General features: G+C 43.9%; 1 protein-coding gene across 2 annotated transcripts in view; it reads right to left on the reverse strand.

Moving 5' to 3' along the window:
* The window catches only part of LOC147697124 (cytoplasmic FMR1-interacting protein 1), a 533,654-nt gene that overhangs the window by 367,398 nt on the left and 149,374 nt on the right, over nucleotides 1–16,882 (reverse strand). For both annotated transcript variants that reach the window (XM_086934191.1, XM_086934192.1), the window contains exon 14: nucleotides 6,783–6,949. In XM_086934191.1, coding sequence (XP_086790317.1) covers nucleotides 6,783–6,949 — 167 coding nt within the window. The remainder of the gene's footprint in view (nucleotides 1–6,782; nucleotides 6,950–16,882) is intronic.

Here is a 16,882-nt window from a genome sequence, read left to right on the forward strand (position 1 = left end):
TTCAGAGAAATCCATACTAATACCATCGCAATGGTTGGAATTTCTAGGATTTGTGGTAGGCACAGTAACAAGTCAGTTACAGTTACCGGAGAAGAACGTGAAGAAGATAAGGCAAGAAGTGAGATTGTCAGCTTCAGCTTCTCCTTCTTGGACAACAGAGTCAAGAAGAGCAAGAAGCGAAGAAGGAGTTATGGTGTAAGGAAAAATTAGAAGACTGGAACGGAAGTGGACTTTTTGGGATAAAACTAGATTTTATTCTTGAGTCAGATGCAAGCAATTCAAGATAGGGTCCCATATGCTCTGGGCAGGAGACTAGTGGAGTTTGCAATGTAGTAGAACAAGAGGAACACACAACTTGTTTAGAGTTGAGATCAGGTTGTTTGCCCTCCACAGCTTCAGGAATGAGTTGAAGGGAAATTCAATTTTATTGAAGACAGACAACATAACCGCAGTAAAATATATCAACAAAATGGGCGGAAGCAGGTCGAAGAGACTGTCAGATTTAGCAAAGAATATGTGGCAATTTTGCTTGGCATAAGATAGGATTAAAAGCAGAAGATTTACCAGGGATACACAAGGTAGTAGCAGATTAGAATTCGAGAAATTTGACAGACTACAGTTAATAGAAGTTAAGGGAGAATTATTTTCAGAAGATTCGGGAAATAATGGGGCCATTGTGGTGGATATTTTTCCTTCCTGATGGACTTTTCAGATACCACATTATATCAGTTGGAGACCAGATCCGTAAGCAATAGCAGGAGATGCATTTTTGCAAGATTGGAGGAAAATGAAAGGTATGCACTTCACCCATTTCTATGATTCAGAGAGTATTAGTATAGGTGAGGGGGCAGGGGTGTCAAATAGTACTGGTCACACTTTTTTGTAACACAAGCATGGTTTCCAACTACTATCGAAATGGCGATAGAAATCCCATATTTGGTAAGGTCATTCAAAGGTCTTTCACAAGGAGAGAAGAAGGAAGAACATCCTTTAGTAGAGTCAGGTTAACTCAACATTTTAATATGGAGGATATCAGGAGTTCAGGTAAATTTACAAACCTTTCGGGAACTGCTACAAATGAACTCAAAGAGTCATGGTCACCAGGAAGTAGAAAGAGATATAGATGTGCATGGCAAGTATGGTTACGTTGGTGGTGGAAAGAGATTTTGATCTCATGGAAGCAGATGAAGTACAGGTGGCAAATTTCTTGGCGGAACTGTTTGAAAAAGGCTGATCATATACATAATGGAATGGTTATAGATCAGCTATGGCAGCAGGACATTCATTAAAACTAGGAATATCATTGGGTAGGAGCAAATTGATAAGAAGGGTAATTAAAGGGATTAGGTTAAAGAGACCGCCTAGAGAAAAATATCAAAATATTATGGAATGCTGATTTAATATTACAATTATTTGAAATATAGCCAAGCAACAAATAGTAGTAAGGGAAATACCGTGGAAATTGGTAACACTGCGATTAATTTAATTCAAATGGGTTTCAGGTAAAAGGGTGCTAGAAGTGTCAAACTGATTTTTTCAACCAGAAAGAGTAATTTTCCAAATTTGGACAATAACTAAAACTATGTCTGGTTCGGTGTTATACCCAATATTTAACAACTCTACAAATCTGTGTGTGGTTAGATGTATAAAAGAGTATGAAAGTAGAATGGTGGATAAAAGATGGGCTGCATTGGATCAGCTGTTGATTTCTTATGTAAAACAGTTTAAAGCGGTCTCGATTGAACGGAACAACCGCAAGATGGGTAAAGGCTGTAATGAGGTAGGCAGGTGTAGATTTGTCAAAATTCACAGGACATTCCATCAGAGGTGCCATGGCAAGTAAGATTTTTATGACGGGAGGATGTCTGGAAGACATTTTTAAGGCAGCAGATTCGTCTAATGCCGATACATTTAGGAGGTTCTATTTCAGAGCTTTAGAACATGTTTCAAGCTGTGCTTTGAAAATTTTGAACATACGTAATGCTAGCCTTCCGTAGTGTCATAAAATGACGATTCATAAAGGTTTACTGAATAAAGAATTACGATTTTATTACAGAGAAGGAGGTTAGTATTATCCCGCCCACCCCTACCATAAGAAGGAGGTTAGGTGGGTGGGGAACTGAGAAAGAGTTTGCAAAAGAAATTTGAAGAAAATGTAATTCTTTAGAATAAGAGCTTGTTTTACTATAGTAAGCTAATGATTCAACAGGAGTATACTAGATTAATTATCAGAGAAATTAATTTGCTTTATTTTGCAGATAACTAAAGGTGGATAAAGAATATATTGAAGAAAAACAAAAGATTACAAAGAAGAGTCAAACAAAAGAGGAGGAATATGGAACACAATTACAAGTATTTATGGGACTGCAGTTTCTATGTTATACTGTGATGTGTTAAAGTTCTGTTTTGGAAGCTTTTAAAGAGCTTCTGGTCAGAAGGAGTGAATAAATGTTTATGCATAAAGCTAGCTCCATGTCTTTAATAAAATTGTGACTCTTTATTCAGTAAACCATTAAGAATTGTCATTTTACAGTGTTGTTTTTCCGTCCCAATTCTGATGACCGAAAACCTACCAGAACATTTACTACAAAGTAAATAAATAGTACCTGACAATACATCTGACTGGACTCTGGATTTAAACTGCATCATTAATGAAAACGGACTTAAGAGGATGAATCAAAGATATTATGATGCAGAGAATCTCTAGTACCCGAATCAAGCATCAGTGCCCCATAAAAAATACATTTGAGGAAATGTAATTGGACAGAGTCATGGATCCATCTGACCAGATCTATGTGGGAGTGCTGCAGATCCCTCTGTCTATTCAGGACACATTTTTTCAAGCATTGGTAAAGCAGTGATTACCCATTCAACCCATAATTATTAGCAAACTGTGTAGGAGCCTAAAGAGGACATTTGGCAAGAACACAACTCTGCAATACCTCTTTAAAATCTACAATGTTCTTCATGCACGTCAGTTTTGATTGCCATGTGAAACCGCTCTTGATATACTATGTCAATCAGCAGTACTCGTACATACAGTTTTTAACAAAAGGAAACCTGTGGCCACTACAACTAGTGCACCCCAAATGGAAACCCAAGTTATTCCCTTGACTCTTTATGGGTAGCCCATTTAAGCTATCAAGGATTACTTTAGAAGGTGGTACAGGGCTTAGAAATTCAAACAGGCTTGTCACAGTAAATAACACAAAATAAACTGAATGTCCAGTCAGTGAAATTACTTTGAAGAACAAAAGGACTTTACCTCGGGTACATTATAAGGTGCAGGAAAAAATATAGAAAAAATAAATAAATCTAAAGACATGAGCACATCAATGGACTGACAAACAATCCCAAACAGTGTTATAATAGTGGTCCTATGGTGAATGTTAACCAATGGAACGATATTCATGTATCCTCTGAAATCATAGATCTGCCAGGATTACACTAATCTCAGTCAAACAGGCAGCCAGAATAACACCATAAATCTGAATTGCCATAATATCCCTGGCTTTCTCCTTCAATGTCTGCACTACTTTGTTCAAGTCTGGTTCGCTCAGTGGGACTGAACTGGTGGCTGAGAAGCAAACAGAATTGTCTGCAAAGGCAAGTAAACTCAGCAAACCACCACGCAAACTGGAAATGGGTCATCACCCTAATCCCAACAATGTTAAGGATCGCAAAAATAAGTGTGAAATGTTAAACACAGACATAGTCCAAATTTTTTTAATAGGGGACAAAGCACCATTAAAAAGTGTCAATCTTCAGTGCCATGTATTGTGGATTAGCACTGTCAAAGTCAAGATATGTGGATGAGGTACAGTGTGGACTGACTAACTCTACTGGTTCCAGTTCAGAAAAGGAATTTTGAGAATAGGTCCAACCACAAAGGTCTGGTTCGTGGCAAATTTCCTTTTAATACTGATGTGAATCAAACTCTTGGATCAGAAGGCAAGTTTATAACGGTCTCTGGGGCAGTAGGAATAATTCAGGGTAAACCAAAGTTAGCTTTACTCAAAATGGTAACTCTTCATTTAGTTACAAGAAAGTTCATCTAATTGTTCCTCTTTTCACAGGCTTTCATGGAATCAAGTAGCTGGGATAAGGCACATCATAAATGGACAACGTGATTTGGCCTTTCCGGTCAGATGGTATCAGTCACAGAACCATGGTTGCTTAGGGATAGCCAGAAACAGGGGAAGAGGAGTGGGCTTCCGTTGAAAACAGGGTCACCTTACTCTACAAGGAAGGACTGATGGGTTCCTCTCTGAGCCCACAGGGCTATTATGGCATTGGGGAGGGACCCCCTAATAAAGAACAATCAGAGTTATGCCTACTAGGCATAGGAAAACCTGCAAGGAAATCACCATGAGGTGTAAGTTCCATGGGATGTTCCAAAGGGACACTCATGCGTGAAACAAAACCACATATACTTCATGCCATACTCTTATTTCTAGAAATGCATTGGGTGCTAGGACGATTTTTATGGGAAAGGGCCATAAGGCAGCCTTCCCACCAAAAATTGAGTTAATGGCAACAGCTGAACAGCAAACAATTCACCATTAACAGAACATTAACCAGCTGTAATGCTAAATCTGCCACATACAATTTTATGTCCTTCTGGTTGCAGATTTCTGAAATTCAAAGTTGATGTTCATATGTATCCTAATATTCCCTTTCTCTCACAAAGTATCACACTTTGCTCTAACCACGCACAGATGTTTGGGACTTATGTGCAAAAGTAGCCTTCACCCAACTATCGGTGGGCATTGCCTGTACCAAACTACTCAGTTTGTTTGAGAGTCTGTAGACTAATTTGGAAAGTAGGTTTCATCACTTGGCTTAGTCAACTAGTCTTAGATAATTAGCTCACAAGAACCGATGTGGTAGTGACTCTCCCACTCCCTGGTTCTAACAGTAGAATGCAGCAAACTACTGAATCAATGAAAGGCTGTAGTTGATTGAATGATGATCAAGAAATATTAGAACCAGTGACTGGGGGGATGGGGGGGGGGGGGGGGGAGAGGATGGGCAAGTTGCTGTGGTTTATGGTGTCCTAGCGCGGAGACACTCCGATGGAGTAACCAGGCGCTTTACAAGCTTAATAATAATAACAATAGATCGCCATATATATTTATCACTGATTTCTCATATTGTGACACCCAGGTCATCTGGATAGGAATCATCACCAAATTGTATTTTTATTTTACCTATAGTTTAACTTCAGGAGTTAGATAATCAGCTTTGTCAGAGCAATGAAAATCTGTAGATTTGAAATGGTCAAGGGAGTGTGCAGAAAGGAAATGAGAGGAAATTAGCAAAAGCTGTAAACAAATTTAAAAGCAGTGGTCTCCATTATGTTGCTACTTCACTCCAATATCATATAGTGTTGCAAAGCTTACAAAATAAAAAATATTAACATTTATTGCATTGAAAAGGAATGAGACGACAACCAAATCACATAAGATGCAATGCAACATATCAATTGTTTGGCTACAATGGATGCATACCCAAAAGAAAAGGAACACAGTTGCTGGATTAGATGGAGGAGGAAAAACAGCAATCTTTAATAGCACACATTTTCATTTGAATTAAGAAGGAGACCAGCCCCTTTTCTTGTCTTAATTAGGCATCATGACTAGAAGTTATGACTCGTGTGAGAGTTCTGCCTGAGTAGAAAGATCAATGAGCCCTAACTCAAGATAGTGTTGAATATATGCAACCATGACTAAACATCTAATGCATTGTTGCTAAAAGAAGAAAATCTGAAAACATCAAGGGCACCCTGTGGAAAATCAAACAGAGCAATGAACTAAACTTTGCCTAACGACTCAGTCTAATGTTTGGTAAAAAAAAAAAAAGTTAAAAAAAGAGAATAATAACCATATGTTTATCTTCATACAAAATTAAGTATAGACTTTCCAAGCTAATTCTTGATTTTTTCTCCCAGAAGCATGAAGGACATAATACAGGATTTAAACAATGAACCAAGACTTCCTAACGCTTGAACCAAGGGACGGTCTTCCAGTTTTCTCTTTGAATGATGCATACCTTCAGTTAGGAGACTGGCTGCTCACCATAGACAGATATTGGTTCCAAATTAATAAACAGTAAGAATAGGCCCGACAAGGGGGCTCTGATTAAGCGCTGGATTAGAGCTCTACTGGGTATGCAACCGAGTGTGCGAAAACAAACATCTGATTTTTGAGACCTCTGTGAGGGATTGGGATGTGCAGGAGAGGCCATGTACAATGTAAAGGATGAGAAATTTGCTATAAATAAAGATTGCTAATTATTGGTTGGGACTGATATGAGGCGAATGCGCTGCCTGGTCTTTGTTTTGTTGTAATTTGTTTTTATTTCTGCTTCTATTGTCATATAAAGCAGTCAAATGGGGTTTTTCTCCCAAATAATATGGCCTTTCGATGCATTGCCTTCAGACAACATATGATTAAGACTACATTTTGTTCCTTCTCGTTATATACATGTATGGATCAGGGCCTACTGAAGTGCTAACCGCAAACTGTAACAGTGTCACATTCTGCCCCATTGCTTTGTTGGTCAATTCTGATTGACTAAGCAGTGATGGATGTAAGACAGCTGTAAACAGCTGGAAGACATAGCAGCTAAACTGGAGTCTTATTGTATTCAAGTTGTGGGCCATGCCCACTGCTGATTGCCATTGTAACATGCAGTGTATTTATTGTGCTAACTGTTCTAGCTTAGGGAAAAATAAAAACACCTTAAAAAAGGCCCTACAAGATAGAAATATACACACTGACCTCTGAATTACATTTTTCTTCTTCTTTATGGCCTGCCTTAAGGGTTCTCGCAAAGTGACCTGTGCAAAGTCCTGAAGGGCAGCATAGATCGTGTGGCGGATAGCATGGTTGAAAACACTCTCCATCCTTCCCATGAGCACCTGCAGTCCTTTGATCATGGCAATGACCTAGACAAAACGCAGATAATTCAGCAAAAAAATAAAAGATTGATATATCACTGTGGCATACTGTAGATCTCTTGTTCCCATTAATTGCATACATTACCAATGATCAGAATGTATGCACTCTTGTGCATTCATGTTAGTTACTTTCACTGGTTCATAATGTGTAACATGATATTGGTTCATCTGACACTCATGAAATGTATGCTGCAATATGCAGTCAGTATTCCATTTAAAACATAATGAGCTGTATTTAAAAACGAAGTACCCACATTTAGAAAAACACAAATCTCCCAAAAAAGGCAAACCCTTCAGTTTCTAAATAGAAATTAACATTTTCGAGCTCACATTAGCTATACGCTTAGGAACAGATCGATGTTGTAGATAGTAGCCCCTTCTTTTAAGCAGGTAGAATAATGGCATACTGTGTTAGCTTTCAAAACCACACAGGCATGCTTTAAAGCAACCAATTACTGAATCATGCGGAAATGTAGTAGTTTTACATTTCAGAAGTGCATTAACAACTTCAAATTAATGCCCTGGAGATGGATCACTAAGGCGGAAATAACAGCTTCACTTGGTCATTTGCTACATCTACCAAATCTATGTTTGCACCCACAAAAAACGACTCTGCGGTTCTCTTCCTCTCCTCTCTCCAATCAATGCAGCCCTATGGTATTTTCAGCTCTGCTGCAAGTTAACACTACTGCTTATTGTGACAGAGGCAAGGACTACTAAGACCACCAATTGTGATGGAAGTCAAGAAGCCACTTCTGGTACATGCTACTGATAAAGCAGCTAGGGTCCCGGCCAGCATGATAAGTATATGACATTATTCTTCCAGGAAGCATTAGATGAGGTCATACTCTTGCAGAGAGATGATCAGTCAATATTATAAATGCAATAATGATCAAATTATTGTGATCACTACTATGAAGATATCTATTTATATAGTAGTTCTATAACGTGAACCTAGCCAAAAGGCTAAAGAAGCAAAGTAGCAACAAACACAAGCATAAAGTCAATAAGCGATAGGAGACTTTTGGATTGCTGAAAGTGGGTTCCGTCCAATTAATTCCCATGGATTTTTTGCTTTTGACTACCCAGTTTTTTGGCCTTTAAATGTGAATAAGCCTTACAATCTGGGTTTCACTCACTATAAATTCATGGTAAATGGACTGACAATGCTGTAATGTTACGTGAATTTGTAGAGCGTGGCTAATAACATGTGACCGTATCCAGGAGCTGAGTAGGGCAGGCCTCTGGAAGGAGATCATGCCCATTTAATTTGGAAAAGTCATGACTTGAGGTTTCTTTAGAAGTCCATGAGGGAGGGGGCGATTCAGAGGCGTTTCGAAAGGTCGTTCCAGGTCTCGACTGCGAGGTATGAGAAAGAGCGCCCTCCGCTTCTGGTCTTCTTGAAGCAAGGGCGGAGTGCTCTTGCCTAGGAAGCAGATTGAAGGTGTCTGGTGGGTTGGTAAAAGTTGAGGCAGTGGTTGAGGTATGCTGGACTGGTGTTGTGGCGAGCTTTGTTGGCGTGGGTGAGTAGCTTGAACTTTCATCTTTCCTGAACTGAGAACCAGTGGATATTGTTGAGAAGTGGAGAGATGTGGTGATTTTATCGGATATTCAGGATGAGTCTGGCGGCAGCATTCTGGGCTGTTTTGAGTCGGTGTGGGATGCAGGCTGGGATTCCGATGTACAGGGCATTTCCGTAATCAAGTCTACTTGGGATACAAGCCTGCCTGAATGATCGTTCGTCTGGTGCTCAGCAAGATTCACATGAAAATCGTGCGTAGCATTCTGAGGCTGTGGAAGCAGGATGATGATGATGATGATGAGACGCCGTTAATCTGTCTGCAACAGAGAAGTTATTGTCCAGGATGATGACGATGTTATAGGCATGGTCCGCAGGGGTGGTTGGTGGTCAAAGTTTTGAGTGCCATCATAAGGCATCCCAGGGGGAGTGGTTGTTGCAGAACATTAGAACTTTGGTTTTGTCTGTATGAGCTGGAGGCAGTTGTTTTTCATCCAAGCAGGGACGTTGCTCATGTAGTTGGCAAAGTTTGCTTTGTTGGTGCTGGCTGAGACGATAAGGGAGAGGATAGTAAGGGAGAGGATGCTAATCACCGGTGTCCACCTATTAAGATACGGCCAATAGTTACACATTAACATGTGAGCACACATGCGTGTGGGCCGCACATAGGAGACTACTACCTTAGGCAACCTGGTATCTGCGCATTTAGCATGTCACAGAAGCAACCCTTCAGGGACTGCTATTGACCTGTGATAAGCCTTATAATGTGAGGGGGCCTTCGTAGTGTCGATTGTAGCGCTTACTGAAGCTCTGTGGTGCTTGAACTGTATTGCACATTATAGGTGCAATATGCAGTAAAGACAGTTTCTCCCCAGTTAAGCCTACAGGGTCCAGCGAGGTACCAATCTAGGTGTAAACATGCACCCCAAGTGTAGATCCACACCCCTTTACATCATATCAACACTCCTTATGAGACTGTAAGAATTGTCATATTTCTCTGGCTCAGCTCATAATCAGATTTGAGGCTGTTGTTCACCCGACTAGATCGAGTCAATTATTCTGCTATCCAGAAGGAGGATCAAAGGCCTCCCAACACAATAGTGCTATTGGCAGTGCTTGAAATCTAGTCAAGTCAAGTCAAGTCATGGAATTTGTATAGCGCACTACATACCCATAGGGTTTCAAGGCGCTTAGGAAGGGGAGGAGGATTACTTGTCAAATCTGCATCTGTTAATTAGCTTGTCACACTGCACCTGGGCTGAGACAGCCCAGACCCAAAGAAACAAAGAAGAGATCCAGACCACTGGAGCCAAACACAGGAGGGGCTCCATTTTGAGCCCTGAATTTTTTGTGGGAAGGGATAAGGCATCTGTGTCAGGTAGGGGAGGAGCTGAGGCTCTCAGGAAAACTCTTCCTACCAACAACGTGAAGTTGCCATATTGGAATGTCTCACAATGCTGTAGGAGGATTGGGACAGGGATTGAGTGATGATGTGGACCCATAGGATTGGCCAAGGTCTGCCTGGCTTATAGAACTTTCCACTCCCCAACTAAAGAAATCTTGCTGAAGAGCCAGCTGAAGGAACTACAAGGATGGACTAAGAGGCTCCAGCTGACCCTGAGGAATAGGATGGATCGCTCCAGGGACAGCAGCTGGCCCCTTATGCCCCTGAGGAAGAGTTAGGGTAATCGACCTGCTAGGAGACCCTGGAGGGTTCTCCTGAGACTTCTGTGGACTGGTCCTTCTGCTGGGCGACCAAGACAGGAGCAGAAATGCAAGAGCATTTATAACATTTCAATACCTATCTGCCCCCCGCCCACCCCCCCACCCCGCCAAAAAAATACTAATAAATGCTGTGAGACCCAGCTTAGGTTTGGGAAAATTAATTCTACGACCGTTCCTATTAACTGCGAGAAATAAAACAGTTATTGCATGTTAAGTCATCAAAAATATAGATAGTACCACAATATTATTCACGTAAGCAATTGAAAGCTAGCACAAATAACTAGCGGTAGATCCAGCAGCAGGCAGCTGCAGGGCGTCCAGTCAAGAAGAAGATGGCAACTTGAAAGCCCATCTACCTTAAATCTTGTCTCACATACACTCTCCCCTAAAGCCCCTTCCCGGCTGCACCCACCAACCAATGATGGCACTGCTGGGTTTCACAGTCGTTCTTGAAACGCTAACCCCACCCACGTTTACGCCAAAATTAAATTTCAACAGCTTTACCGTTAGTAATACTCCTCCAACCCCGTCGGGCCCGCACCTATCAGTAATACTCTTCCAACCCTGTGGGGCCTCACCTATATCCATCGGGAACATCCATGTGGAGGTCCCTCTGTTTGGGTCGATAGTTTGAACTGGTACTGTGTAGATATCGAATTGCTTATCGACCACCACTAATACACTACTCTGGTGTGCTTTAAACAGAGAGAACTACGTAATAGAAGGTACACAGAGGCTAAATATGTGCAGTGGTTACCACTAATCAAGTACAGTGACCACACTGCAGTAGGTATGAGGAATTGCACTATTGAAATGTGTATTTGTGATGTAGATGGTGTGTGAAAATTGCTAGGTCCACAGGGCAATGTAAGACCAAAAAAGGGAGGAATGGTTATTACCTTAAAGTACAGACATGCAGTGCTTATATTTGTAAACGAATAAGTGCCAGAGCCCAAAGATTTGCTTAGAAGTCTGCGTTTTATACTATCAAAGTTCGGGTGCCTAATACCAAGACTGCTTAGTCTTGATTCCACTGCATGCCTCTGTTATCGACCACCAGACACTCCCTGCCTCTTCATCTCACTTTTTGGGGTTTGTTTTCATGTTGCTTTCTCCCTTTGTTCAAAGATTTTCAGTCTTGCTCTTCCTTCTTGTTTTTTTCTCTCGCTTGCTCTAGGTCAAAGCTTGTTGATGAATAAGTGTCAGTCCCCAAAATGAGTGCCTCTGAGCCCCACATGTAGTCACCAGCTCAAATTATGCACTGAAGACATGATAGAAAATTATGTTAACTTCTGGGAGTGGGGCCAAGCACATAGTATTGCATTTAGCTGATGGTTGTTTCCTCTGGCTTCAGGAGGTATTTCGGCGAGGTTATCGCTTAGTTGCACACTCGGGATTCACCACTGGATCTAGGGGGGCGGGTATCCTAGTTTGGAGTTCCCTCCCCCTGGAATTAGATGATACAGTTCTGGATGACAGGGGACGCTATGCCGCCATCACGGGTTGGTGGGAAGGGAAGACGATCTCCTCACTCTCTGTGTATGTTCCGCCAGGCTTGCAAACAATGACCTTTGCTGATTTGGGGAGAATAGTGTTGGGACTCCCTGAGGGCATTTTTATTATGGGCGGAGATTTCAACTCGGTAGTCTGTGGTAGGGAGGACCGCAGCCCTCCCAGGGATCTTGCGAGATCGCAGTCTTGGTTGGGTAACTTCTTGGAGACACTGGGTCTGGTGGATTGCTGGAGACTGATGCACCCGAGACAGGCACAATACACTTTTCACTCAGGTGCACATGGTAGCCTCGCTAGGCTTGATTATGTTCTCATGCCGGCGGCACAGGCCGTCTCGATGAGGGAGATTAGGCACTTAACCAGGTGTATCTCGGACCACTCCCCACTGTGGCTTTCTATTGATATACAGCTGGGCGCCGAAGGTAGAGTGGCCCGATCAATCCCTGGCATCTTCATAACCCTAAGACCCGGGCTGGCTTGGTCAAGTCTATAGACCATTATTTTGCCGAAAATGTGGGGTCGGTGTCCTCAATCTCACGGTGGGAAGCCTTCAAGATGGTAATCCGTGGTCAGGCACTGTCGTTGATTGCTTGTGCAAAGAAAAGAAAGAATGAGGAGGTGGTACGGCTGGAGGCCAAAATAACTGAGCTGGAGGGAGAATTGAAGTCTAGTATCACGCATGATAAGTTGCACATTCTCAACCTCAAACAACTTGACTATAGGGCCCTGGTGACTGATGACGCTAAAGCTATGAATCGTGAGCAGCAGGGATGGCTGTATGATGTTGGAGACAAAGCGGGGAAGCTGATTGCCTGGTTGGATAGAAAGGAGAGCTTGAGTTGTGTGGTTCCCGTGATTGAGAGAGTGGATGGAGTGAGAGTTGTGGACACTGTGGAGATAGTGGAATGTTGGATTGGATTGGATATGGTTTTTGTATAGCGCGATAGCTACCTGCAGGCATCCCAGCACTTAGCCAAGTACAGGTGTGTGGGCGGGTCAATTTTATCTGCTGAAGAGAAAGGTTTTTAGTTTTTTCCGGAGGTGAAGAAGGTTGGGTTCTGAACGAATAGAGATTGGGAGGGAGTTCCAGAGTCTTGCCGCGTTTGTTGAGAACATTCTTCCTCCACTCCTTTCTCTTTTGAACATGGGTCTGATGACTTGAAAGGTATGAGTCAACCTAAGCTGTCTGTTGGGGTGATAGGGGGTAATCAAGGTATGGTTCAGGATTGCTCCTTTCCTCCAGTAGGCACGGTGGGCAATGCACATGCTTTTAAAATTGATCCTGTCTTTTACCGGCAGCCAGTGGAGGGCTTTTAGTTCAGACTTCACTGATTGGCGGCGGGGAATGCGCAGAAGCGTGCGGGCAGCGCAGTTTTGTATCACCTGGAGTCTTTTCAGGGTTGATTCAGGAGCGCCTAGATGAAGGGCGTTTCCGAAATCCAGCCGGGAGAGAATTAGGCCCTGGACCATGATCTGTCTGGCCTTGTAGGGGAGAAGCAGTAGGATTTTTCGGATGAGTCTTATAATGCCCATGCAGGTGGCAGATAATTTGGTTGCCTGGTGTCCGAAGGATAATGAGCTGTCAAGCTAAATTTCTAAGCTCTTAATGGTGTTCCTGGCTGGGGGTGCTGGGCCTAGATCTGGTGGCCACAGAGACTCAATGGATTTTTGAGGGGAGTTACCCAGTACCATTAGCTCTGTTTTGTCGCTGTTTAGTTTCAGGTAAGACTGACTCATCAAGGTAATGTTTCGCTGAACACTTTCAAAAGGTATATGCACCAGTCTCAGACAGACCGGAAGAAGACTCGCATTTGTTGCTACGAGATATCACACTGCCTTGTCTATCGGATTCTGATAGAGAGCTGATGGATGCAGAGTTTTCCGACGATGAAGTAGCACTCGCCATCCACTCCATCCGCTCCGGAAAAGCTATGGGCCCGAATGGTATCCCCATCGAGCTTTACAAGCTCCGTCCAGACAAAATGGCGCCGTATCTCTGTGGGATGTTTTTGAAGTCGCGAGACGTTGGTTCCCTTCCCCGTGATCAACGACTTGCATCCATTGTTGTGATCCATAAGGAGGGGAAACCTCGGGACCGATGTACGTCTTACAGACCAATTTCACTTTTAAATGCAGAACCTAAAAATTTGGCAAAACTGCTGGCAAACCGACTAATAAAGGTGATCAGCGATTTGATACATCCGGATCAGTCAGGGTTTATTCCGCATCGCAATACCGCATTGAACCTGCATCGTCTTCATGGAGTCCTGGCGAGAGCGGAGTCGCTGCGTGAACCGGCCATCTTGGTCTCCTTGGATGCCACGATGGCCTTCGACACAGTGGAATGGCCATACCTGTGGGCTGCTCTTGCAAAGTTTGGTTTCGGCCCAGGGTTTATTAGCTGGGCTAAACTCCTTTATGAGGAACCACTGGCCCAGGTTGTGGTAAACGGTAGGGTCTCGGAGTCCTTTGTTCTCGGGAGGGGCACGCGCAGGGGTGCCTATTGTCTCCATTGCTCTTCGCCCTTGCCTTGGAACCCCTAGCCGCTTGGCTGCGGTGGGAGCCAACGCTTAACCCTTTCGACGAGCTCGTCATGAGGCACAGTTGAGCTGTGCTGATGACGAGCTGAGCTCGTCATGAACAATGAGGATTCATCAAATGTCAGCACAGGAGGGGAAAATGCACAGCAGCCATGGTGTTAAGGGTATTAGATGGACCCCTGATTTTGAAGATCGAATATCACTCTACGCGGTTGATATTTTGCTGTACCTCACATCCACCCGGAAGTCATTAATAGTATTGTTTGACGTGCTGAACTCATTCGGGAAGAACTCTGGTCTGGTGATTAACTGGACTAAATCCTGTGTTTATGTCCTTACTGGAGATGTACCCCCCCTGCCGCGTGTTTGCCCGATACAGGTATCACAGATTGGTTTTAAATATTTGGGGGATCTTCATCTCACTGTACCCTGCTGTCCGATATGAGGGTAACTTGCTTCCCCCGCTCCGGCGGCTGAAATCCGACGTGGCGGCCTGGTGTGGCCTGCCGTTGTCCCCTCTTGGGAGGGCGGCCCTTTTTAAGATGATGTCTCTGCCATGATTTTTATACGTTAATTTATCAACAGAAAGAGGGGGACCCTGGAGCTTTTTTTTATACGCCCTTCAAAACACACTTGATCTCGTACCGGCGAGTTATTTCCGTGAGGTAGAGAGTTTACAGCGGCAGTTGATATGGGGCGGGCGTCCTCGTAGCGCCCTGGCTAAATTGACATTGCCTTGGTACGATGGGGGCATCGCACTACCGGATATCAGGGGCTATTACTGGGCATCTCAATTGTGCGCAATCAATCACGCAATGTATGGCCCCATGGCAAATCCCGCGTTTGAAATGGATAAGTGGCAGTTGCCGGGTGGAGATTACAACAGGGCGCTCTACGCTAAATCGGTTGGAAGGAAGCTATTGGGACCCACTAAGATTGCCATACGAGTGTGGCATAGTGCGAACGCAGCAATGGGGTGGTCGGATAAATTGACCCGGGCGACCCCACTCTACGTCGCTGAAAGATTGGGTAGCTTATGGAAAACGAAGGGCTTTGAGAAGTGGGATCTCATCGGTATTTGTAGGGTCAGAGATCTTTGGATTAAAGATAAGATTAAGACCTTTGAGGAGCTACAGTTGGAATATGAGCTTAGTGACAAGGAGTTTTTTCGCTATATGCAAATCCGCCATGCGCTGCGCTCGGTTTTTCCGGCCGGGGTCACGATTCCAGAATCTTCCCCTCTCGAAGATCGGGTGCTGGACGGACTTATTCCGGACAGCACCATTTCTTTGATATATAAAAAACTAATTAACGACCGTACGGATTTCCTTGTGCAGCTCCGGGAGGCTTGGACCAGGCATTTCAACCCCTAACCTTGCGCCGATACCATCACTTATTGCTCCGGCTCTTATCGAGTCATCCATTCGGGTCCTATACCTAAACACCCGCTCAATGGTTAAGCACCAAGTCGACATCTTACATCTACTTATGTCCGAAAGTCCCGATGTCTTATTGCTATCAGAGACTTGGCTTACCGACGACTCTCTCCCAGACATCTTGGCCATGCTACCCCCCGACTATTTCTTGCTGAACACCAATCGATCAAGGGGTCGCATTGGGGGAGGGGTGGCGGCGGTAATCCGTAAGGATCTTAAGATCATTGCCTCGGCGGCCATGACCTTGCCGGAAGTAGATACCTTGGTCCTTAGTCTGGGGACTGAGGTAGGTGCAGTCACTTTTGTGCTACTATACCGTCCCCCCCACTCCATGCCATCTTTCCCTTCATCCTTTATCGACCAGCTGACCAATATTGCTACCTGCTCCCCCCGTATTGTCATCATTGGGGACTTTAATTACTGGTTCCAGCACGAGGACGCCGGCCCACATGCCTCCGAACTGTTCGAGGGTCTCTCGAGCCTGAATTTCACCCAACTAGTCAGGTCTGCCACCCATAAGGGTGGCCATATCCTCGACCATATTTGGACTCATGGAGTCACGTTCTCTCGCCCACTTATTACACCTTGTGTGTGGTCAGACCACTCTCTGATCGACACCACATTCTCGGCGGCTGGTCAGATCAAGGTCCCCCCACGGGAGGGTGGCACGGCCCGCAAGTGGAAGGCTGTCGACCCCTCCAAACTATTGGATCATCTGTCCCAAACGTATCCCCTGCCACCCAATGACACTGGCACCGACGAGCTTTGTGGGCTTGTGGAAGACTGGCTCACCACAGCCAGTGACATCTTTGCCCCCCTCACTAAGTTTCCCCAATCCCGGCACAGTCATTCCCACAAATGGTTCACCCCCCACTTAAAAGCTCTCCATTTAGAACTTCGCCAGTTTGAGCGCAAGTGGAGGAGGGACTACTGCTCCCCAAGCAGAGATGCCTATGTGGCTGCACGCAATAGGTATAAACTCGCCATCTTGGCTGCCAAAAAAACCTATGCCTCTGGCAAAATTCTATCTGCCCCCTGCCAGTCTAAGGAAATCTTTAAGGTGCTTAATGAATTCACTTCCGACCCCAGGACGCTCCCTACTCAGGCCCCTACACAGGAAGCATGTAATACCCTTAGCTCCTTTTTTATCGAAAAAATCGTATTAATCAAGGACACCATCCCCGTCACA

The sequence above is a fragment of the Lissotriton vulgaris genome, chromosome 8, assembly GCF_964263255.1.
Source record: "Lissotriton vulgaris chromosome 8, aLisVul1.2, whole genome shotgun sequence".
In the NCBI taxonomy this organism is placed as follows: Eukaryota; Metazoa; Chordata; class Amphibia; order Caudata; family Salamandridae; genus Lissotriton; species Lissotriton vulgaris.